At 36.8% G+C, this 25,194-nt stretch overlaps 1 protein-coding gene across 2 annotated transcripts in view; it reads right to left on the bottom strand.

Moving 5' to 3' along the window:
* The window catches only part of TCERG1L (transcription elongation regulator 1 like), a 184,201-nt gene that overhangs the window by 147,857 nt on the left and 11,150 nt on the right, over positions 1-25,194 (bottom strand). For both annotated transcript variants that reach the window (XM_026670660.2, XM_087964295.1), the window contains exon 4: positions 11,473-11,637. In XM_026670660.2, coding sequence (XP_026526445.1) covers positions 11,473-11,637 — 165 coding nt within the window. The remainder of the gene's footprint in view (positions 1-11,472; positions 11,638-25,194) is intronic.

Here is a 25,194-nt window from a genome sequence, read left to right as displayed (position 1 = left end):
ACAATGCCAGATCAAAGATGAATGAAAGCAACGGTTGTTTGACAAAGTATGGCATAATATGGAGAGCCAAACACCAGCAATACTGACTTGTCCTTACTTGAAATATAATGTATGAAGCAGACACACGACAGACAAGGGAACAGTTTTGGGCTTTACGCCTGAATGATCAAATCTATTTCTGAAGTTCAGCGCTCACATTTTCAGCGGCCTCAGTTCCTTGATCCTTTGCCACTTCTACTTCCTGCATTACTATTAATCCAAACACAGTAATTATTTATTGAGTAAATAAAGAGATCATAGAAAGATGGCATGTGGGTCATTCTGAGTTTCACATATGGAGGTTTCTAGATGTTGCTTGGAAATGCTACTAGTTTGCATTACTTATAGCAGAATGCCCTTGAATTCTCCCTAAATTTTGTGGTATGACTATCAAAAATTAGCAACATAGTTTCTTGTCATTTTGTTGGTTTATGGACTGGTAAATAGAAAGTAAAAAGATCAGGAACAGACAAAAAAAGCATGGTGGGCATGGGCTAAGGCTTAAAACAAAAAAGGCAGGACAGGACAGGGAAAAGAAGGGAGGGCAAGACAAGACAAGGCCTGGAGTGAGGGTATCTTACCCTTGTTTGTTTGTGGAGATTCTCAGTCATCCAGATCCTACTTCTCTCAAAGGTACTTTTTCAAAAGACAGATGGACTATTTTTTCCAAGAAGAAAGAAGAAGAAGAAGAAGAAGAAGAAGAAGAAGAAGAAGAAGAAGAAGAAGAAGAAGAAGAAGAAGAAGAAGAAGAAGAAGAAGAAGAAGAAGAAGAAGAAGAAGAAGAAGAAGAAGAAGAAGAAGAAGAAGACATTTTGCTTCTCATCCAAGAAGCCTCATCAGTTGTGTTATGTATATGTAAATAACGTAGTTGGGTTGACAATATATAAACTACAAATATATATGTTTGTAGCTTTAAGGAAAAATACTGTAATGTATTATACTGTGTTCTGGTTGGTTAATTATGCTACAAGTTGCCATAAGAGGGAGCTATAGATCATGGTTTAATTCTCTTTCTCTTTTTCACTGATGATCTCTCTTGATACTGATACTGATTGACTACAGACCAATACTGACTAACTCTATTTATTTTGATATTCTGTTGATATCGAAGGTTATTTGTTGTATTATGGTTTGATATTTGTCTGCTGTAAAAGACATGGAACCAGTAAGAAGACTTTATAATTGGATATTTCTGGACTGTTAAAAACGTGTATGACATGGACAGTTTATTGGACTGTGCTATTTCTTCAAGTAAACATTAACACAACTTGTTCAACTCTGTGTGGCTATATATTTCTTCATAACTGTTCTCATAAACCATCTTCCATGTGCATATCTTTTTTATACAAGGGTTACTCTGCACATATCCTAACATGTTGTGATGACGGGCCTACCAGTACAACTGATGAAGATTCTTGGATGAGAATTGAAACATTTTCTTTTTCTTCATTAAGGGGTGGGGAAACAGGCCGGTGGCCTTTTGAAAAAGCACCTTAGAGATTTGTTTTTGTTCGTTTCTTCATATATGCATATTCAGCTGTGATTTAAAAATAATATCTTCTTATAATGGAAGTGTGAGGAAAAAAGAAGCAGGGAAAGTGGCCACTAAGGCTGTGTTAAGTGCATTCAAGATGGGAACACTGTTACTGTAGCCAAAAGAGAGAAAGGGTTTAGAATCCAGCAAGATATTTCTTAAATTGGCTTCATTTCTCGCTAGTTTGCCCATGGGAGTTAAGCTGCTGTGTGAAAAAAGGCCTTTGTGAATATTGCCAGAGGCTGGAATAAGGTGATACTTCTCTTGCGGACTGAGAAGCAAAAAGAACAAGGCTGATCCTGTGATAGAGCTCCTATAACTCAGCACTGCTGTCGTCTGCATTTTCATTCTTTTTTGTTAATCTTTTTGGATTTTGTTTAATCGTGTAAGAGGCTTTGAAGGTACCTCCATAAATATGTATGTAAACATATAAAGAATGTTTGCTGAGATTGGGCATGTCTAATTTAATGAAAAAAAGAACTAAATGAACTGTTGTAACTTGAGGACTACCTCTACTACCATAAAATTATACACCCCATTCTTGATTGTCTACTAACTGGTCATTTAAACACCCCTTAACACACATTCCTATGTTAAAACATCACAGACAGCTTCTCCTTCCATCTGATTGCTTGCTCCCACTTTCATGTAATTCTACATCATTTCAGGCAACTTAATGGAAAAGCAGGGTGGCATTTCACAATAGCAATAGCAATAGCACTTAGACTTACATACTGCTTCACAGTGTTTTACAGCCCTCTCTAAGTGGTTTAAATAGTCAGCATATTGCCCCCACCCCCACAACAATCTGAGTCCTCATCCCACTGACCTCGGAAAGATAGAAGGTTGAGTCTAGCTTGAGCTGGTGAGAATTGAACTTCTGGCAGTCGGCAGAATTAGCCTACAATACTGTATTCTAACCACTGCACCACCACAACTCTATCCAAGGTCTTATAAGGTCCACCAAATGCACAAGTTATCAACTCTGAGTCCATAGGGGGTATGGTGGTACAGATATGATATAAAAATAAAATAATAAAATATAACAAGCACTTTATCAGCTAAAATCTATAGATTGCTTAGGGCTATGTTGCTATGAGAAAACCAAATCTTTCTGGCTAGATTAAAAAAAAGGTGAGTTGGCTCTGTATCGATTCACATGCTGTATCACCTCAGGCCACTGGCTCGCTTTTCTTATCATCCTTGTTAATCACCTCAGGAATGTCTTTTCCCTTCCACTCAAGGGCTTTATTGGCAAAATAATCTGCAAATCACAAATATTACACAGAGCCCTGAAAATTATTTTTATCTTTGCTCGCAACTTATTCTTTCTCTGCCTCTCCCATTAGATGAAATTGTTGTTCTTCAAAAAAATTGTTGCTCTTCAAAAACAATTCCAGCTGCCCTCCTGAGAAGTGAGGGATAAGGGGCTGCATGTTCCCAGAGTTTCATTAATAATTTGCAAGACAAGAATTATAGGGAAGCATTTCTAGATCTGGATACACCCAGTGATACTGAGGGAAAATGGTGGGAAAAACATGTTTCAACAGTTACAGTAATGCCAGCAGAAATGTTGATTTTGTTGTTACCTTGGGCCTGTTCTGAAATAAATTCATACCACCATTATACCAAATGAGATATTAGTATTGATAATGACCACAGACAGAGGAAAAGTAGGCATAGAAGTAGGCTAAGTTGAATGGTACCAAATTACAGACAATGAGACTTTTAGTTGTATATACAAAGGGCTAAAACTATGTTGAAATATTTTTTTGAGGTGTAACTTAAAGTTATAGCCAAGATTCTGCTGCTTTGTCAATGTAAACAATTATGTTAATGTTATTCTTATATGAGAAAAAAATATGTAGGAAAATATTTATTTGACTGATTTTTTGTCATATTAAAATCTAGGTTTCTGTATTTAATGATAACCAAGCTTTCTAACTAAAACACTCTTTTTACATCCCATGTTTTAAAGTTTTTTTTAAACTTATAGAGGGAACACCTCTTATTCATTTTTTTTTTAAAGATGAAACACATCTGTATAACAGTTTGGAACAAATGTTTTCATGTGCTATTTTAGATTATGGCTCCATCCTTGGCTCTTGTAATTTTTATTGCTTGGATAATTCAGTTGATAAATTTACTTAAGTCTGCAATCCCATATTTTGGGAAAATGTACCAGATTTTCTAGATACTATGAATAATCCCTATTCACAGTTGGTCTGGAATTTTCCCTCCAGCATGTTGTTCTACCGTCAATGTTCTATAGACAATATAGAATAAAAGAGCTTGTAGTGAGCACTCAGGCCTGCAAACGCTTCTTCCCTGGTGTGATTAATAGCACACAAGCAACAACCAAAAGATTCTTCCAGTGTTTATTTATAAGTACATGGAGATGCTGCAGGAGTGCAGAGTGCTAACCTGCCTCCTTGATGCTGTTCTTCATGCTGACAACACCCCCTGAGTCTAAAAAGAGCTGGCTCATCATGCAAGGACTTTTGAGACAGGAATCCTGCCACTGGCAAGCCACAAGTTTATTTATTAGTTTGTTTCTTCAATTGATTTTAATCCCATCTTGCCTCCAAGACCTCAAAGGCAGCAAATACAGCATTCAAGTTTGCCTTCCAAATAGCAGCCTGAAAAATAGTGACTGGCCAAAAGTTACCAGTGAGCACCATGGATAGAAATCATTTGGATTTGCATCTTCCTTGGTTTAATCCAGTACCATTATCATATTCATGTTTCCTGTCTTCAAGGAATGACCAAGTCATCTGCTCAGATCTCCTGACCCTGCTGTGCTATTGTTTTTCCTTTGCATTGTATATATGAAATCAAGCAGGTTAGTTTCCTTCAAAAGGAGTGTTCTTCAGAATATCACACAGCTCTGCTCCAATATAAAATAAGTTATGAGCTCTTCGTTTTTGACGGACCTCAAATGATGAAAGCTGTCAGAGCACCTGTTTGAAATGTGTTGACGTAGTCAGAAATGACTGCCAGGCTTTTACATTTTGTTCAATCCATAACCCCCCCCCCCCAAAAAAAAAAAAAAGTTAGAACTGCCATTTATTTAGCTGGAATTGGACAACTTGCCACAGCCAACTCTTCATAGCCAACTCGCCATGGTTGCATTGTCCTGCAGCTAGTTGTCCTGGGGCAAATTGGCCATGGTGAGTTGTCCCATGGTGAGTTGGCTAGGGTGAATTGGCTGTGGCAAGTTGTTGTAGATCCCAATTTAGCTATTAAAATCAACAATGAAGCAGAAAGGCTGAATGTGAAGCAATGATAAGAGAAGCAAAACATTTGTGGAAGGTGAACAGAATGGAGTTCATCCAAACTCCCAGATGCCAAATTATGGTCAAGTAGTTCATAGTTGGCATTTTCTCTTAGAGCAATGTTTCTCAAACTTGGCAATTTTAAAAATACATGGAGTTCAATTTTCAGAATTCCCCAGGGAATTGAAGTTTGCACATGTTAAAGTTGCCAAGTTTGAGGAAGACTGTACTAGAGCACATTTCATGTGTTAAATATGTGTCTATATATAATTTACTTCCAAAAATATTTTGATTGGATAGGGGGAAATAACAGTATTGTTTAATAAGTGTAATATTTTTTTGCAACAGTTTTAGTCCCATTATAAATGCCAAAGCTATTCGATTGAAATTATGTTATGTAAGGTCTAGAGAAGAACAGTGTTGTGTTGAGGGCTTTCCAATTTTGCATCTATAATGTCAAGATAACCTATCAAAATATTATGAAAGACAAACATGAAACAAAAGCTCATTATTATTACATTATACATCAAAAAAGATAATGAAAATACAATAGTTTTCAGGGTCCTCAGATGACATTCTCTAAAGATTCATTTCGGTTAGAGTTAAGGGCAGTAAGTCATGCTTTATGAATGCCTATATATTGATATTTTTTTAGCTGAAAGGAACACCGGCTGTAAAATATACTCTACTCAAGGGATTATCTCTATATTAGATTATTTGCTTCTTTCCTCCCACCACCCCCACATTAAACTTCATAGAGAAACATTTCATTCTTGACAGCTGACTACCATTTTTTGACCAATCAACTTGTTTGTCCACTTTCAGGAAAAGAAACTTTAATTTAACTGCACTACACTGCTAGTAGTACAATTCAGTTGGAAATATTATGAGGAAGCAGCTTTGCAAAGGAAAAGAAACAAATAAATTAAAATACTGTACTTTGAAAATATAATCTGTATTCCATTCCTCTTATAAATGTGTTCAGGGATTATCATCATTTTAGCCTTTTTTAAAAAAAATCAGAACAGAGCTGGAAGGGATCTTGTAGGTCTTCTAATCCAATACCCAGCTCAAGCAGGAAACCATATATCCTTTCAGACAAGTGGTTGTCCAGTGTCTTCTTAAAAACCTCCAGTGATGAAGCACCCACAATTTCTGAAGGCAAGCTGTTCCACTAGTTAATTGTTCTCACTGTTAGGAAAGTTTCTCCTTAATTCCAGGTTGCTTTTCTCCTTGATTAGTTTCCATCCATTGTTTCATGTCTTTCCTTCTGGTGCTTTGGAGAATAGCTTGACCCCTTCCTCTTCTTTGTGGCAGCCCCTCGAATATTGGAATACTGCTATCATGTCACCCCTAGTCCTTCTTTTCTTTAGACTAGACAGACCCAATTCCTGAAACTTTTCTACATACCTTTTTCGTCTTCAGGCCTTTAATCATCTCTTCTTCTCTGCACTTTTTCCAAAGTCTCAACATCTTTTTGTAATAACCAAAACTGAATGCAGTATTCCAGGTGCGGCCTTAATAAGGCTTTATAAAGTAGTGCTAATACTTCACATAATTTTGATTCTATGCCTCTGTTTATACAATCAAGGATTATATTAGCTTTTTTGGCTGCTGCAGCACACTGTTGGCTCATATTTAAGTGATCATCCACTACTCAAAGGTCTCCCTCACAGTTACTGTTTCTGAGCCAGGGTTCGCCTAATCTGTACTTCAGAGGTGGTATTCAGCAGGTTCTGACCAATTCTGGTAATGGAAATTTTGAATAGTTTGGAGAATTGGCAAATATCACCTCTGACTGGCCCCACCCCCATCTATTGTCTGCCTCCCGAGTCCCAGCTGATTGGCTGGGTCTTCTTTTGTTGCCCTGCACAGGAGAACAGAACTGGAAACCAGGTTAGTGCGGTGGGGAGGGAATGGAGATTTTACAGTATCCTTCCCCTGCTATGCCCACCAAGCCATGTCCACCAAGTAACATCACGCCCACCAAGCCATGACCACAGAACCGGAAGTAAAAAAAATTGAATCCTACCACAGCTGCACTTGTAGGTGGAACCTGGCTCAAAAACACTAATTGTATTCTTTCTTAAGCCTCCAAGTATTCAACCATGGGTCCCTAAGTTTCCTATCCAGCAAGGCCAACATTCAAGACTAATGAATTGCATCCAAATTTAGACCCCCAGGACTGGGGAAGGATAATCATATCAAAATGCTGTCACAAGTGGTCCTCTTTATACACTCTAAAAGGGCTTATATTATTGATTTGTATTAAATAATTTAATTTTAATTTAATAATATTATTTCTTCTTCTTGATAAATTGCACCACATTTTCTTCAATCGGTCAACTATTATAAGCACATTAAATTGCTACATGTATACAATAATAAATAATAGTTTGGCCATTTGTTTTTCAAAATGTTATTACCATGAGCTATTCCCATCATGCATATCAGGTATATTCTTGCTGCAATTATTGTAAATTGTTTAATTAGACAGCTTTCACCAAATTCTGTATTTGCTCTGCAATTTAAGATTACTTTACAAGCTCAAATAATTAGCATTTTCTTCCAATTCTAGGAAATTGTTATTTATTTAACTGCTGTCATAACCACGAAAAAAAATCTCATAATCTTATGTTCCTTTCTTTAGCATGTTATTGAACTGGAAAAGGAACATTATGAAAAAAAGAGTATTATTAAGATCAAACAAATGTGCTACATTATATACTTTAAGCAAACATAGCCAGCAATTCTGAGATCTCAAGCAGAATGAGATATGTGTAGGTTGTATAAACAGAAATAAAATAGATTGTGGTAGTCTGGTCCCCTCTCAGAAATTAATTAAAATAATAAAGGTAAATTAAAGCAAATTGAATCATGAATTATCAGATGGAAACATCTGCTATAAAGTGAGTCCCCTCAAGTCATCCTATGTTATCTCATTGTGGGGGGAGGGGTTCCTACAAGGCACAAGTAAGGACATAAAAGGACATAAAAGCATAAAAATTGTCCTAACTGCCCAACTGCTCAAACCAAACCTTTATACAATACAGCAGTGATACAGGATGATTTGGGAGGATGAGGGTCAGCTTAGTGATAACAGCCGTTCCTCAACAGCACGGTAAGTGCCATCCGTTCTGAATTTAACCATTCCACCATCATCAGGCACCATATTATCAATCATTTTATATTGTCAATCCATGTGATTTTCTTGGCAATGCCTGGCGAAAGGAAGTGGTAAATCATTCCTCTATCTTACCAAGGGAATCAAATGGACACAGTATTGATGCTTCTGAATTCTGGTGTTTGAAAAACTGCCTGAGAATACAATGTGAATGGTAAGAAAACACAAATGGATCCTAGAACAAGTCAAGAATTGGAGATTCTTACTTGAAGCACAAATGGCAAAGGCCAAATTATCATACTTTAAGGAAGTTATGTGTAGATCTAGCTCTTTTGAGAAGTCCATTATCTTGGAAAAGATAGAAGGAAAGAAAATAACACTCAACAAATGTTTCTTAGCCTTAGGAAAAATATTCAGGGATTTCCTTCATGCCTGGCAGTCATTCAAGAGAAACTTAGAACATAGAACAATAGAGTTGGAAGAGATCTTGGAAGTCTTCTAGTCTAATTTCATGCTCAAGCAGAAGAGCCTATACCATTTCAGATAAATGGTTGTCCAGTTTCTTTTTGAAAGCCTCCAGTGATCAATCAGAATACAGCTGAAAGGGACCTTGGAGGTCTTCTAGTCCAGCCCCTGTTAAAACAGGAGACCCTATAACATTTCAGATAGTGACTGTCCAGTCTCTTCTTAAAAATCTCCATCAATGAAGCACCCATGACTTCTGAAGGCAAGCTGTTCCACTGGTTAATTATCCTCACTGTTAGGAAGTTTCTGCTTAATTCCAAGTTCCATTTCTCCTTGATTAGTTTCTATCCATTGTTTCTTGCCCTGCCCTCTTTTGCTTTGGAAAATAAATTGACCCCCCTTGTCTTTGTTACAGCCTCTCAATTATGCTATCATGTCCCCCTAGTCTTTCTTTTCTCTAGACTTGCCAAACCCAAATTCAAATGATGGAGAACCCACAACTTCTGAAGAGCAAGCTATTCAATTGGTTGATTGTTCATACCATTAGGAAAGTTTTCCTTACTTCTCTCCTTGGTTAGTTTCCAACCATTGGTGTTTTGTTTTTTTTGTCTTGCCTTTAGGTGCTTTGAAAAATAGTTTGACCCTCCTCATCTTTGTAGGAGCCCCTCAAATATTTACTCAAATAGTTCTAAATGGGAGATTGACTATCAAGATCAAGGGAAGTACTAATACCACTCTATAAAGCCTTAGTAAGATCACACCTAGAGTACTGCATCCAGTTTTGTTCACCACATTATAAAAAAGATGTTGAGACTCTAGAAAAAGTACAGAGAAGAGCAACCAGGATGATTAGGGGACTGGAAGCTAAAACATAGAATGAACGGTTGCAGGAACTGGGCTTGATTAGTCTAGTAAAGAGAATGACCAGGGGAGACATGATAGCAGTCTTCCAATATTTGAGGGGCTGCCACAAGGAGGAGGGGGTCAAGCTATTTTCTAAAGCACCTGTAGGCCAGACAAGGAATAATAGATGGAAACTGAACAAGGAGAGATTTAACCTGGGAATAAGAAGAAACTTTCTGACAGTGAGAACAATCAACCAATGGAACAGCTTGCCCTTGGAAATTGTGGGAGCACCATCATTTGAGACTTTCAAGAAGAGATTGGACTGCCATTTGCCAGAAATGGTATAGGGTCTCCCGCTTGGGCGGGGGGTTGGACTAGATGACCTACAAGGTCCCTTCCAATTTTGATTATCTGTTATTTTGCTAATGTGCTAAAAAGAGCTGTGCTAAAAATGCCCATCCATTAGACTTAGTCTCGTTGCAGTTCTGGACCCAAAGTCCACTAGATGATTTCCAAGGCATCCATTCCACTTCTGTACAAAACATCCATGACATATATTATAGATCCCATTATGCCCCAGATAAACCAGATGCTGTAATGCCAGATGCAGTTACATAATTCAGATAGTATCTGCTTTCACTTTTACTTATTTCAAAGTTCTATTGTGCATTCCGCTTGACGGGATATCTATAAATAATGCAATTTCCTGCCGCATGATTGATAATGGATTTATTTTTCTGGTACTCCTAACATGCTATTTGATATCTTATCAACCTAAGGAAAACATTGCTGCCAAAACCTGACATGTTTATCCTTGCAAAGTCAAACCAAACTGGCTATCTCAATGGGATAACTCTTTGCAATAATCTTCTGTTGAGCTTAAGCAATTTTACAGAGAGTATAGACGGTAACAGCTATTTTAAAAAGTACATCACTGAAATGCTTCACTGTTTATATCTGATGAAATTTTTCTCTCAAAAAGAGAAAGAAAGAAGTCAAGATAGGATTTTAGGCTTATCTCCCTTATACTGATAAGACAAAGTGTTTTTTGTCCTTTTAAAAATCTACATGAATACCTATATTTTAATATATAACTGGCAGTAATTTCTATAAGCCATCTTTAGATATTAGCTGATTCACAACATTTTTGCATCCACAGCTCCTAGGTAAATTCTATGAATTTCAGTGCAGGTTATTGGCAGGTAAATAGGGACATGCTTGCCATCTAAATATATTAAATAAATACATCACACATATTCAGTCAGGATTCATGTAAATGGTGCAGCTTTCTTGATTAGCTAACCAAAAATGGCACACTGCCCAACAGATAAATCTTCTGAGTTATTCTTTTTTTTAATGCAAAGTCTTATCGATAGCCCCAGTCCCTCTACCGTTCAGTAAATGGGTGGTTTCGTTCTATGGTGAATAGTTTGAACTGACAGGATCCTTTGAAATCAGCTTTTCTAGGTGAACAGAACTTTCGGTGATTATTCCCAGAATTATTTATAAGATATGATCAAGCATTACCCCTCAAACTGTAAATTGGAGGAGTCAAGTGGAAGTTTGTTAGTTTTATCATTACTTTTTCTTTTGATCATCTTTCTTAGCCAATAAGCTCTCCGTGATTTCTCTCTCGCATCGAAGGCTCCACTTCAGACAAATCTCCACTTTGTATAAATCACACCCTCATGGAACGAATGCTAATGCAGCATCTTTTCTCCACTTTCAGTCATTTCTGATGACTTTCACTTTCAAAAATAATTCCCACAGAATTGCTCTCTTGGCGTTTAAGGCTTACCAGCATCACTTCCTACCATCTCTCTCACTCCGTCTCCCCTATCTCGTCAGCTCTTTTCTCAATAGGATTTCCACAAAATAGACTTGCCCTTCTATCAAGGGTTCTCTTCATTGATACACCGAATGGCCTGATCACCTTTTCCCAGTTGATAAATTCATTAAAAAAAAAAAAAAACTTATCAGAACCTTTAACCATTCGTTTTATCTCACTATTATCAGCCAAAATACATTTGCCACATGACCAATATAAATGAGGTTTTACTATATTCTAAGCATTTTTAAAAGAGTAAGTTGAAGTTTGGATTCTGTGGGAACCATTCTTCAGACAATTAGCCACTGTTCGTTCCTACAGCACTGAAATATTATATTGATTAACAAGCAAAAACTCATACCTTGGAAAGGTGATGTCAAAACTGGGATTTTTATTGGTGACAAAGTCAGCACATGACATGGTTGGATACTTGAAGGTGGTCCCTGAGGGGGCTCAGCATCTATGGATAGCATGGCTGCTGCAAAGGCAATTGTCTGGTTGCCTCCAGTTTGTTTAAGTGAACCAGCTGAGAAAGAAAGAAAAATGAATTGGTTTTATGTTCATTGCACATTTGAAGGTCTTTAACATTAATATAAAATATATTGCTTAGCAGTTCATCTCTGCCATCGTCGTTTGATGACAGATTGCTTCAAAATAGTTTTCTTCTTTCTTCTTCATAGATAGATAGATAGATAGATAGATAGATAGATAGATAGATAGATACACACACACACACACATGTTGCTTGGCTTATAGAATAAAACAACTTCCCCACTTTTCATATAGGAAAAACAATGAATCAGATATGAAAGTTCAAAATTACTGCTGGCCAATCAATAAAATATAATTTTAATTTAAAATGGTATAGGTTAAAATTCTTGCTCAACATGGAGTGTATTGCATTTTTTTTAAAAAATCAAGCACTGTACAAATAAGTGGGAAAAAGAATAATATACTTCTTTCTGAAACCTGTTTTAAAGGCAGAATTAGGTGTTAGGAGTTGAAATGCTATATCATAATGGGGCTACCATATATAATTTAGTGATATAAATTTCCCCATGGTTACCATTTCAGCTATTATTGTTTCAGAGTATACATTTGTTTGGTGTGAAATACTTTTAGTAGTGGGTGGGCTTAATTTCATTAAAGAACTTATATCAAGAAAAAGAAGGCAGAGTAAAGTTTTAGAGGAAGGCCAAAGTAATGAAGTGATGGATGAGATCTAGGTTCTCAACTTCAACAACATTAAGATGTTGGACTTCAACGCCCAGCATTCAGGAGGTCTTGGGAATCCTGGGAGTTGAGATACATCCATCTTCACATTGATGAAGTTAGGAAACATTGAACTAGATGGAGAAGTTTGCAGTTTAGATTTCAGGCAAACTGACCCTGATGTTCTTTAGCAGCCTGGTTGGGCAAAGAGAAAGATAGAAGCTAGAAAGAAGAGGACTGACTCAACAAAAGCAAAGAGACAAAATGGAGCAAAGGAGGAGAAAAGCTAGAAATTATCTAAAAGAAACCAAGAGAAATTGCATGTTGGTAGAAAGAGGATGTGGGGAGGGGAAATGAGTTGTGTCACCAGATCTCAGCTGTAAAAAATGGCTACAAAAAAAGCAGTTTCTTGTATTAATTTTATTTATTTCTTTTTTTTTTCTTTTTGCATTCTTAACTGGTAAGAAAGTAGGGAAGAAAGAGAAAAGGCACAATTCAACTTTCCCTCTCTTAACTGCCTTCCATTGCTGACCTTCTATGACCTATCAGGTTCAAGCAAGATGTTTTCAAAATGGTCACTTCAAGCATTGATTCATACACAGCTGCCTTCTTCTCCCAGCCAGGTGACTTTGAAGCAGCATCTCGGGAAGATACAGAGGTTACTTTCACTTTATCCCAAGCATTCTCTCTCCCCCATTCATCCTCTCCAGAGTTCATGGTAGACTGTCACCGCATGGTAGCAAAGCACACCAGCAAGTATAAAGTGGCAGCTGACAGACAGTGACTAAGTGACAGTGACTAAGATGGGGTGTCATTTTAAGAGAAAAAATATTGTTATGTCATTCTATCCAAGACCAACACAATTGTAATAAATGAATACATGTAAATGTATATTATTTCAGTGAAGCAGTGACTGAATGAAAGCAGTGCTGCCTAGTGTATTTTTCCATGCAAATGTAGGTCATTTCTATGCAACACAGCCTATCCCAACCTGTCACTCTCCGTATTAATAGAATTTACAGTTACAAACTGAATCAACCAATGCTGGCTCAGAAGCATGGAAGTTGTAATAGATCTGAAGGTACCAAATCAAGGAAGCCAGCATATATTCAAAATGCCCTTTACACTTGATTCCAAAAGGAAAAAGGAAAAGATATTATTGCAATATATCTTCTTCCAAAGAACAAAACTAAATTCAATAATGGATAACATAGAAATACCACTTCATTAGTAGGAGGAAATTATCTCCAATGCTTTCTCTTCATAATATTTACTTTTTGGGAAAATAGGGGATACATGTCTTGCTTGATCATAGCTCAAAAACAAGAAAAGAAAAAAATAAAATCTTAAGGAAAGTTAATTTGACAAATGCCACTTGTTCTCATCTCTACATTGGATAATGGAAGAAACCAATTTAAATAAACCATTAGCTTATTATGTTTTTCAGTAAATCTATTTAATTGACAAGGAAGTCCTTCTGACATTAAGGCAATAAGTAAATCAGCCAAAAGCCGTAGTTGGAGATGACTCATGATTTTAGATATTTCATAACAGGTGCATGTTTTAGGATTCCTTTTGAAGATCAGCAGAATTCTAGACCTGTTCCTTGTTGCTGTTTCACTTATGTTCACATTTATGGCTCTTTAACTAATGGAACTTAAAGACTGGACACTTCAACTGACTTTCTTGTCATTATGGCACATGAATGGCTAAATAATTATATTTCAAAATTGTGATAAAAGCAGGAAACAGAAAGGCAATAATGTTAATAAAAGACTTGCAATATTCCTACCCAGAAAAAAGTTTGTCTCTCTCTGTGTGTGTGTATGTTTTCTTTATTGTCTGTATTTTCTTTACAGCCAAACCTTTCTCCCTGATTGTGCTCTCGGGAATAAAATCAATAGTTGGCTTATCGTTGCAATAAAAGTAAATATATCTTCATCAAAATCAAAAACATTGATTATCAATTCTGTAGCTGATCTCGTTCCTCAGAGTTATTTTAAGCAGCTGGCCTTTTCATAGGGAATGATTCTTCAGTGTTAGAATTAAGTTTTAATTAATGGGAAAAAATGGTTTTAAATGTATTTTTAATGAATGAATCCTGTAAGGCTATCCTGTAGGGTTGGTCTGTCATCAATCTGTTGCACCCAATTGCTATGTAAGTGTTGAAAGGTGCAACATGATGTATGTGGACGGCAAAGGATTAGAAAATGCTATTCTAGATAATATGTACCGGTACATTGCAAAGATCTAGTGGGATGTTCTATGACTCCATTAACCTTTTATGGAGACTATGTCTTCTGTTGGTGGCAGAAGGTAGTTTTCATTTTCAACTACAAGGTTTCAAAACTGTTTTCTATGTTGACAGAATTAGAAAACCATAGAATGCAAAGCTTGAGAGAAGCATAGGAGATCATTTTCTGCAACTCTGTTCCATGAAAGAATCCACTACTAAGCAGTTTTGATAGATGGCCATCTAGTTTTTAAATACTTCAAGGAAAGGAGATGCTATCATTTCCAAGTCAGTTTGTTCTTTTGAACAACTCTTACTATGAGGTTATTTTTTCCCCTGTCAAACCAAAATATATTTTCTTCTATTTTAAACCTCTTGTTGAATTAAGGTCCTGTTTACTGACAAATCTACCCTATTCTCCATATGACAGTTCTTCCTTGAAAGTTTGTTACCATGAAAATCTATTCTCCTGGCCAAACATGTCCATCTATTGCAGCCTTTCCTTAAAAGTTTTTTGTTTCAGACCTCATATTACATTAGCTACTGTCTTCTGATGTCTTCTACTTTGCAAATGTCCTTCCTACAACCTAATGGCCAGAACCCAACTAGTAATGTTAGTGTGGAAAAATAACAATGACTTTTCATGTTGATAGATAGATAGATAGATAGATAGATAGATAGATAGATAGATAGATAGATAGATAGATAGATAGATAGATGATGGATGGATTGAAGAGAGAGAGAATAGAAACATTTTGGAATTTTTAAATCCATATGTATGCATGTATGTATGTATGCCTTGCAAGAGAGAAGTACCATGTAGTATGTCTTACAAAAAGGAATTAAGAAATTATACAGCATACAAGATTGTTGTGGACAAAATAAAAAGCATTCTGTACACCTGGTGTTGTATAAAAAATAAAGGTGGGATATCAATATAATAATAAACAAAAATAATAAATAAATATCTAATAGATAAATTAAGATCTATTATATGATCCTTAAATAATTATGCTGGGAAGAAAGTGCCATTGAAATCACTGTGAAAAAAATCTCATTTTTTTCTGAATGGATTTTCTTTTGCTGTTAATCTGATCAATTTCAAAAGAGATTGAAGGCTGCTGGGTCCTGGCTAGATACATTCTGAACTTAATGGTAACCAGGATTATACATATGATTGTTCTCCAGCAAGAGCGTTGCTGTGCCATTCTTAATTGTTGCTCTTGCTGTTGTTTAATGCCATATAAATATTGATTGCTTTTGCTCTGTCACTCCAGCTCATCTGCTGTCTGACAAGCAGTTCAAAGGCTCCTATGAATGTCAGGAAACAGAGAAGCCTAAAAAAACATCAGTAAATGATACAGAACATCTTTATGCTGAAAGCAATCAGCCTCTCCCCAAACTCTACCTATAAAAAATTCATTATTATAGACATAAAAGAAGCAAGAGACATACAAAATGAAAGAAATCTACAATGTAATTTCAAAAAAAACCTTGCTACTATATACAAAAATCAGAATTAGGTTAGATTAATTAGAAACTGGGTGGCCATTAGTATAAATCTAATGTGAAGATTTAAATCATCTCCCATTCTTCCCATGATCACAGATTTTCCTTTGTTTCTCTTTGTGTCTTGTATGGACCCCATCACTCTGGATGGGATAGGCTCTCTTTAAAAAAAAGAAGAAAGAAACACATTTACACCACTTGCTGGTCCCAAAATTGCAAATCTCAGCCAACTTCACAGTAGCCTTGGTGCCATCTGTGGATCAGCTTTGATTTCACTATATACCTGTATATCCTAAGGATGAAGCCTGTGCAGATTGACCTAAAGCAGATTAACTATAATTCACACAGTTTTACTAGTCACTATCACCTCCCATTTCCAAACCAGCAATACATGCAATATATCCTTTGCTGTTGTTCAGTTGTTATGTTCTGCCCAACTCTTTCTGATCCCATGGATCACAGCACACCCAGGCTTTCCTCTCCTTCACTGACTGCTAGAGTCTTGCCCAAACTCATGCCTACTGCACCCATGACACTATCTAACTATCTCATCCTCTGCTGTCCCCTTCTCCTTTTGTCTTCAATCTTTCTCAATGGCGGGATCTTTTCCAGGGAATCCACTCTTTGCATTTGGTGGCCAAAGTATTTATGCTTCAGCATCAGTATCTGTCCTTCCAAAGAACACAGAATTGATTTCCTTTGGAATGAACTGATTTGATCTCCTTGCAGTCCAAGGAACTCTCAAGAGTCTTTTCCAGCATCACAATTCAGCAGTCAACCTCCCTTATATATCCTAATTCAATTGATTGAATCAAATAATAAATATCAATTATATTGTGACAAAAGATCTCCAGGATGATCTGTTCCCAACGAAGCCCTTCAGATCTTCCACTTGCTCATTCACTGCTTCTGTAATTAAGTCTATGGTTATCCTCTTTTCCTCTTTCCTTCCATGTTTCTTAACATCCTGGACTACTAAATAGAACTAAAATTTTACATGATGTCATAATTTGACCCTGATCATCTGTCACTTCAATGAAAACTCTGGATTAATTTGTTTTATGATCCATTGTTTTCTTAGCTGTCCCTGTTATTCTCAGCATACCTCCCCCAACATAGAGTTCAAATGTGTCTATGCTCTTTCTATCCTTCCACAACTTCTTCAAAGCCCAAGTTTTGCTTCTACAGACTATCACAGAGAAATCGTTGTCATGCAATTCTAATCTTCAAAATTCCAGATGCATCAAGACATCTAAATATATTTTCCAAGGCTTTCATTGCTGCTCTACCAAATGCTAGTCAGAGACATATTTCTTGACTACAGGTTCCTTTACTGTTGATAGTCAATCCTAAAAAGCAGATGCTACCTGCCATCTCAGAATCTTCATTATCAGTTCTAAAGTCTGTCATTGTACCTATCATCATTACTTTTATCATCTTTATATTTAATCTGAGTCCCATGTTTTCACTGTTCTATTTTCATTAGTGGAGCTTGCAGCTCATTTGCATTTTCAGCAAAATACTGTCATCCACAAAGCACACATTATTGATGTTTCATCCCCAGGTATTAAAACCATGCTTATCTTCTTCCAAACCAAACTCCTTTGACAGACATTCAGCATATAGGTTACATAAACAAGGCAAGACTATATAGACTGAACAAGTTGCTTTCTGTAGAGATTGTTATATTTCCACTTTGTTTCCTTCAGTGTCTTATAGATATCATTACAATATTGCTTCTTGTTTCTTCTAATAACGTTTGATAGTGAGATGGGTGGCATATATATTTAACAAATAAATCACTCTCTAAAATTATTTGTCAAGTTCTTTCCTGTACCTTTTAAAAGCTTGATGTTTAATCACATCAAATAATGTCCCACAAGTTGATTTCTTATAATTTTGTCTTAATCTGGTGGCGCAGTGGTTAGAATGCAGGATTGCAAGCTAATTCTGCTGACTGCCAGCAGTTTGATTCTTACCAGCTCAAGGTTGACTGATCCTTCCACCATTCCGAGGTCAGTAAAATGAGGGGCAATATGTTGGGAACAATATGCTGATATTTGTAAACCATCTATAGAGGACTGTAAAGCAGTGTGAAGCAGTATATAAGTGCTATTGCCAAGTGCTATCTCATTTAGGAACAGCTTCAGTAATTTAATACATCTCTTTTGTAAATCAAGATAAGAAAGTTTTCCATATCTGATTTATTCTGTTTGTATGTCCTCTTTAATTATTGAGACATTGGCTAGTTTCAAACGTAAACCCATTGTAGCACCTTTTTCCATTTTTGAATATACAGCATCATTTTCTGTATTGCTCTTGTAGTCTGGCATTTTTTTAAAAAGTCCATCTTCAAATCCAAATTCAAATCCAAAAATTGTTTTCCAAAAATTAAAGTTCTTCTATCTAATCCTTAAACTTATATTTAAAAAATTCATCTAGACTAGGAGTTTCTCCTGACATCATGAAGCTTGGCTTAACTTCCAGTAACTCATTAACAAACAACTTCCTAAAGAAGTAGACAGGAAATAGACAAAACCAGTATCCCTTAAGACAGGGTTGTCAAACTGGCAGCCCATGTGCTGGATGCAGGCCACTCCCACCCCAGCTCCACAAAGGCATGATATGTCATGATGCTATTGAGTTTGATACCCGTGTCTTAGAAAGTACCAAACTGCAGCTTAGGTAGGATAGTTTTTCCTCTAGCTCCCATAGCTCTCAAATCTGCTGGAGTTTTCTATAGAGCCTTGAATGGAGCATCTTTGATATGGAAAGGAGTTCTGAAGAGTCAATCTACTGAATGGCTTCTCTTTCACCATGGCCATCATTCAGTTCACCATTGCTTTCCTGAAATTCCTATTTTCACTAATTCTCAAAATCCATATCAATTGGCTGTGGCTGTCTAAAACAAAATGGTGATATACACACACTGATTTACAAGCAACAGTAACATTGGGAATGAGTTGTGGCCTCTTGAGAATTGTTGCTCAATTTGATGAAAGTGAATGTTGATGTCTTCGTGGTTTGCCTTTAAATCTGACTAAATTTGGAAGTATTTATCTGAAATTTCAAAAGCTAAATGGACCCATTGAATTCATTAAGAAACATGCCCAAGGTCTTTGTGGAAGATACCTATAAGATGTCTAGCACTGTTGCACAGAATGTAATTTCTGACAAGCAGAAATGTAGCAATATCTTAAAGAAGATCCATTAATTTTCATTGTAGAAACCAAAACCATAAAACCTTCTCTCCTCTGGAAAAAAAAAATGGATTTTCTAATGACATTAAGCAACTATATGTTGAAAACAAACATGTTAAAGTGGTCACAAAGCAGAAAACTAGTTTAATATTATTCAGCTCCCTCTAATAAGTTATTTATGAAACTCAAATTAAAAATAGTGTTAACAATAGTAAATGATTGCTCCCTTGGTTCAGCAACATATATACTTAAGGCAGTGCACCTTCAATAATTGAAAGGCAATAAGCTTGCCAAAATTGAAGGAAAGGGAGGGAAGTATCCTCAACTTTCTTCAAGATCATTAGTCCTTATTTTCAGTTCTTTGCTTTATTAGTGGTACAACAGTTTAGGTGTTGCACTGAACCAAACCCTCTATGCAAACCTACTTCACAGTTGAGAAAAAAATGGGAGGGGCAGTTAATTATGTAGGCTTATTGTGAACTCACAGAAGAAAACTGTAGTCAGAAGCTTATGTGACTCATATTGTAGATCTTCAGTTCTAAGTATGACATGTGATGAGTGACAAAATTATTGACTCAAGCACCTATCTAAAATAATTATACATTTAAGATTGGCCTATCAATCAAACTGATTTTTGGAACCTACAATTATTCACTGTGATAAGGAATCTTGCTTCGTTTTTCAGTTTATTCTTTTCATCTGGATTCTTTCCTCCTTGATTCTCACTCCTGTTGTTTTAACTTTTAATTGCTTCTGCGATCACACTATATAGAAACCAGCTTCTGAATCACTTGAAGAACTATGTACAGATCCAGATTTACTATCTATCTATCTATCTATCTATCTATCTATCTATCTATCTATCTATCTATCTATCTATCTACCTATCTATCACCTATCTACCAGCGATCGATTTATCGATCCATTGATCGATTGATCCATCCATCCATTACCATCTTTGCATCTATAACACATTTTACTGCAATCACACTTCTTTTTTTTCCTGTGATATATCAACCAGTACAGAGCAACTCATACACATCTCACAAGAAGCATCACAATGCAGCCATACATACTATCTCATTAATATTCTGAAGCCATAATGTGTTTGGCACAAGTTACAATTGAGCTGTCAGTGTAATTGGCAACAGTTAATTAATTGGCATTCTTCAGATGAAATAAGATAAGCCTTCTCCCTTCCCTTCATTTTTTAAAAGTGTTTTGTCAGTGTCGATCTGTGCATCAGCAGCATAGAGGGAAAACAAAAATGAATTTAAGGAACAAAAACCAGTAGCAAATGATGTTTGGCTCTAGTTAAACTGGAATTCAGGAACCAAAAACAAAGAACAGTAATAAAGGAACCATAAAATGATTCTAACTTTTCCCATTGTGATAGAAAAGGATTTTGTTTCATTTTTCCTCTAAAGCAACAGAAAGTCTTGCAATGGGATGCAGATCTATTTTAGAGATCATTGCTGTGAAATAATAACAGAGGAATTATCAAATGTTCTGTCTTTTCTTCTGTCCAGTGGACTGAAACCTCTCTGTTTTCCATTGACAATTCAATCCAAGGCAGAAGGCATCTGAGAGAATTTGTCTTACTGGAAGCTTCTTCTATAGTTATTGGAGCTACTATAAGGAACAGTCAGAACAGTTGAAGTGCAGTGATGTGGTCATTTCATTTCACTTTTGTAAATAAGGCCACGTGGTTTCATAAAGAATTGTAAAGCAAAGCAAAGTAATGAGGAAAAAATAAAAAGAGCAGCAGCAGCAGCCCCTCATACCTGGCCATAATTCAACTCAAAATGATGTCAAACAAGTTCAAAAGTATCCTATAAATGAGGCAGAGAATAGGAAACCTCTTTCATGAAAGAAAAATATAGAGAAACCAGCAAATTAAATGTATTTTCTAGCTTTAGAATAAATGCCTTACAGTTCATATCCTTATCATCACTAACACCTGTCAACCCTGAAGCTGACCTGACTGAGCCTGTTTTGAGGCTTCAGGGGTGCCACAACTGGAGCTAAGGGATAGGGAGGGGGAGCAGAGATAACTGGGGTTTGTAGCCAAAACAAAATACGTTCTCTTGGGCACCAAGGACATTCCAGCAAGTGGTTGGAAGGAGGGGACTGAGGTCACCTAGCAACTGGACTGTATCCTGATTGGACCATGTGACTGATTGTTTTGAGAAAGTGAAAAACTTCTGTTTTTAATTAGGTGAAAACTGGAGGAACATTTACAGTCGGTTTTCACCAGCCTGTGCCAATATGGCATATTCAATAAAACTATTATTTGAAGAGTCTATCTGCCTTGGAGTTTTGTTTGCTGTGGATATATCATTTGGAACCCTGACAATTATAATCTATTCAAACCATTATTTTTCTTATGTGGCAGAAGACACAATATCCATTCTCATTCTTCTGAAGGCCTAGCCCAGGTGTCAGCAACCCGTGGCTGGAGCCGCATGCGGCTCTTTGGGCCCTCCACTGTGGCTCCCTGTTGGGTGATCCCATCACTGGCTGGACCCATCCCTTGCCCTCCCCTCCCAGTCACTCCTGGCCTGGCCTGGCCTGAGAAGGTAAAACACAAAACAGAAATGAGAGGGAGGGATGTGGGGGAGAGAGAGAGAGACCCATTTCCCACAGAAAACACTGGGAGCCACAAAACCTGGGTAGGTGGGGTGTCATGTGACTGGGTGGGAGTGACGTTGAGTTGGCCTTGCCCACCCAGATTTTGTCGCTCCTGGTGTTTTCTTTTCTGTGGGAAACAGGTCCAAATGGCTCTTTGAGTGTTTAAAGTTGCAGACCCTTGGCCTAGCCCTAGGGCAATTGTTAATCAGAGGACATAGTTTTCTTCCAGGTCTGAAATAAAACTGTCGAGATGGTTTACCAGTGTGAATGTAAAGATGCTCAGAATACTTTTTAGAAGCCATCTTTATTATTAGAATTGAAAAATTGACCAAAAGGGGACCATTGAGCACATAATGTGATGGCTTCACTTCATGCTGAGCCTTTAATCAAGTTGGTTCTCCACTGGTGGCTAGTAATGACACTAATCAAGATCCCCAAATCTCCAAAGAGACTCTCAAAATCTATTATAGTTTATAAAATGAAATTTAGGGGTAGGATATCTTCAAGTTATTCTCTGAAAACACATAAGCCTTTCGAAGCCCGCCCATATCCTTTGTCTATTAAAATAAATGAAATTTGGGGAAAACTATAATCAAACTTCACTGCTTTCAAGGAAGAAAAGCAATGTTTTCAATAGCTGTTCATCTTGACACATTAATACACTTATTTTACTTAAAACGTAAAGTGACCAAGTAAATTTAAAGACTATATATAATTTGGTTGAATGTCACACTGAATGAGAAAAGGTCACTAATTCATAGCATGCAAAAAGGCTACATCTAAATTACCATATAATAGTATGATTCATTGGGTAGTTGGTAATTTTTCTGAATTGAATAAAGTCTGAACCACTCCTCCCCTTCTAAACAAGTTATATTGATTAGACAGAATGTGGAGGGGTACTAGAATATAAGCTATGCTTACCCCTATAGGTCACTCCCTCCCCGCCAAATAATTAAATTTGTGCAGTGTTTGACAGTTTCTTTTATCTGACAGAATATAATGATTCATTACTCTTTTCTGCAGAAAATTAGAAGTTTCTCCTTCCACGTCATTGGCAACTGCCAAATCTGGCATTTGCCAACTTTCACTGCTTTGTAATGAATTAGCAGTCTTTTTTCAGTCAGTCAATTGCTACTTGAAAAAAAGGTTTATTGTCATAAAAAAGAAAATTCTCTACTCTCAGCTTCTCAGTATCCTTAATTCTATATGTATAAGCCCAACTACACTGATTGTAGGTTACTTAATACATTGAAATTAAATGATATTTTCTGCTTGTTCCTCTTGTTATCGTTTTTCATTCCCCACAATCAGGTATAGAGATATATAGGTACAATTATTTCTGCATAACTGCCAAGGACAAATAAAATTCTGCACTGCAATACCTGTAAAATTTATTTTTATATGCATCAGGTTCTGCAATGCTACATCTCTGAGCATTGAGCATCCACAAACCTAGATGATACTAAGAGCCCTTACTCCCAATTGAATTAAATTTAAAATATAGGTAAAATTTCAAAAATTAGTGAAGATTTTGATAAATTTCTTGAGACCTAAGGCAATGTTGGTATTCCTCCTCAAGATCACCCAAGGTTTTGGAATTATCTGGCAAAATCATAGAACATGTCAGGGATAATCCTGCCAAAATCTTGTGAAATTTATATCATTCTTATTCAAACATCATGATTGGTCACAAAGTCATCCAGGTTATTTAGATTTGATTTAGCATTTTTATCCATCAAGTCCTTCCCAAGGACTGGATTAGGCAGGTGTTGTTCTTTGATAATGTTAAAGGATGTAAGCTTTTTCAAATAAAGCTGCCTTTTGCAATTGATTAATGTCAATGCCAATGTTATTCAAATGATGCCCCAAATGCTTTGGGATTGTACCCAAGGTTGGTATTAGCTTTGCTTTCTTTTACCACATAGTCATTCTGCTTTTTTTTTTTCAGGACTTTAAATTTTGGGATCCAGTTCTTTCTCTTTTATTCTTCTGCCTCCAAGTATTGCAATATCCACTGACCAGAAGTTTTTCCCCACCCCTTATTGACAATTGTTAAGCTGGAATATCATAGGGCAGGTTCTTATCTCTTTGAATTATAATGTTTGAATTCTTCACTTTAGCTTCTTCAGTTTCTATTACTTTGTCTATGTTGAAGTTCTACCATTTCTGGCTTGCAGGAAAATGGTATTTCTCACAGATATTTCAATGCAGCATTGTTGCTACTTTGTGATTTATTTTTTTTATTTTTTATTATTTTTATTTGTCAATTGCTTACAAGATAATAGGTATAAGTAAAAACATAGTTATGAATACATGGATACATGGTATTTGTATGCAGATCTTTGGTTATTCGGGTTTTCTCCCGCGTAAGATTGGAAGTATCTAGGCAACGTTTCGATGAAGTCTCATTCCTCATCTTCAGGCTTCTGTCTTCAGCTCTGTGCTTCTCAGAGTGATGTGAGCTTGCAGCTGCTTCTTCCTTTTAACTGCTAGTGGGGGTGTGACTTGATTGGGTGGGGGCTTGGCTGTGTTCTGATTGGGTGGGGGTGTGTTCTCATTGGTTGGGGTTTGGCTGTGTTCTGATTGGTTGGGGGTTGGTCATGTTCTGATTGGCTGGAGGTGTGTTCTGTTCAGGTGGGGGCTTGGTTGTGCTCAGGTTGGTCTTAGTTACTGGGGGATTTGAGCTGGTGAGCTGTGATCTTGCTGTTTGGCTTTGAGTTCGTGGTCGTGCTGGATCTTTATGGTGGGGGTCAGTTCGCTTCATGTATGGCTCAGAGGGGTTTGAAGTGGGTAGTGATGCAGCTGCAGTGCGGCTTCTGGTCTGTGGTTGTGTCTCATCTTCTGTGTGGGTGTGAGTCTGCTTTTTACGTGGAAGTGTGGTGGTGGCATCTTGTGTGGCCTTCGTGGGTGTGGGTCTGGTGTCATTCATCATGTTAGGTACTCGTCTGTTCATGAGGGCGGGTTTCCAAATGGCTGGTAAGCGGGAGGTGTCATCTCTTTTATTCATGCTGTGTGGGCGTTTTTCTATCTCTATGGCTTCTCTGATTATTCTGTTGATTATTCCGAACACTTCAACAACAGAATAATCAGAGAAGCCATAGAGATAGAAAAACGCCCATAGAGATAGAAAAACGCGGGTACTTACATGTATGGCATTCAGCTTTGTTCGGGTATTTTCCCACGTCATAGTAGTTGTGCTTTTAAAGTTGTAGCGACGTTTCGGCAGAATCAAAAAACAGACAGAAGATATTAGAAACACCAATCAAGCAGAACACAGCAAACTCCAAGACCAATA

Source organism: Notechis scutatus, chromosome 4 (genome assembly GCF_049901735.1).
Source record: "Notechis scutatus isolate UNSWTSFEM ecotype Mainland chromosome 4, rNotScu1.2, whole genome shotgun sequence".
Classification (NCBI taxonomy): domain Eukaryota; kingdom Metazoa; phylum Chordata; class Lepidosauria; order Squamata; family Elapidae; genus Notechis; species Notechis scutatus.
This window is presented reverse-complemented; position numbering and strand designations above follow the sequence as displayed.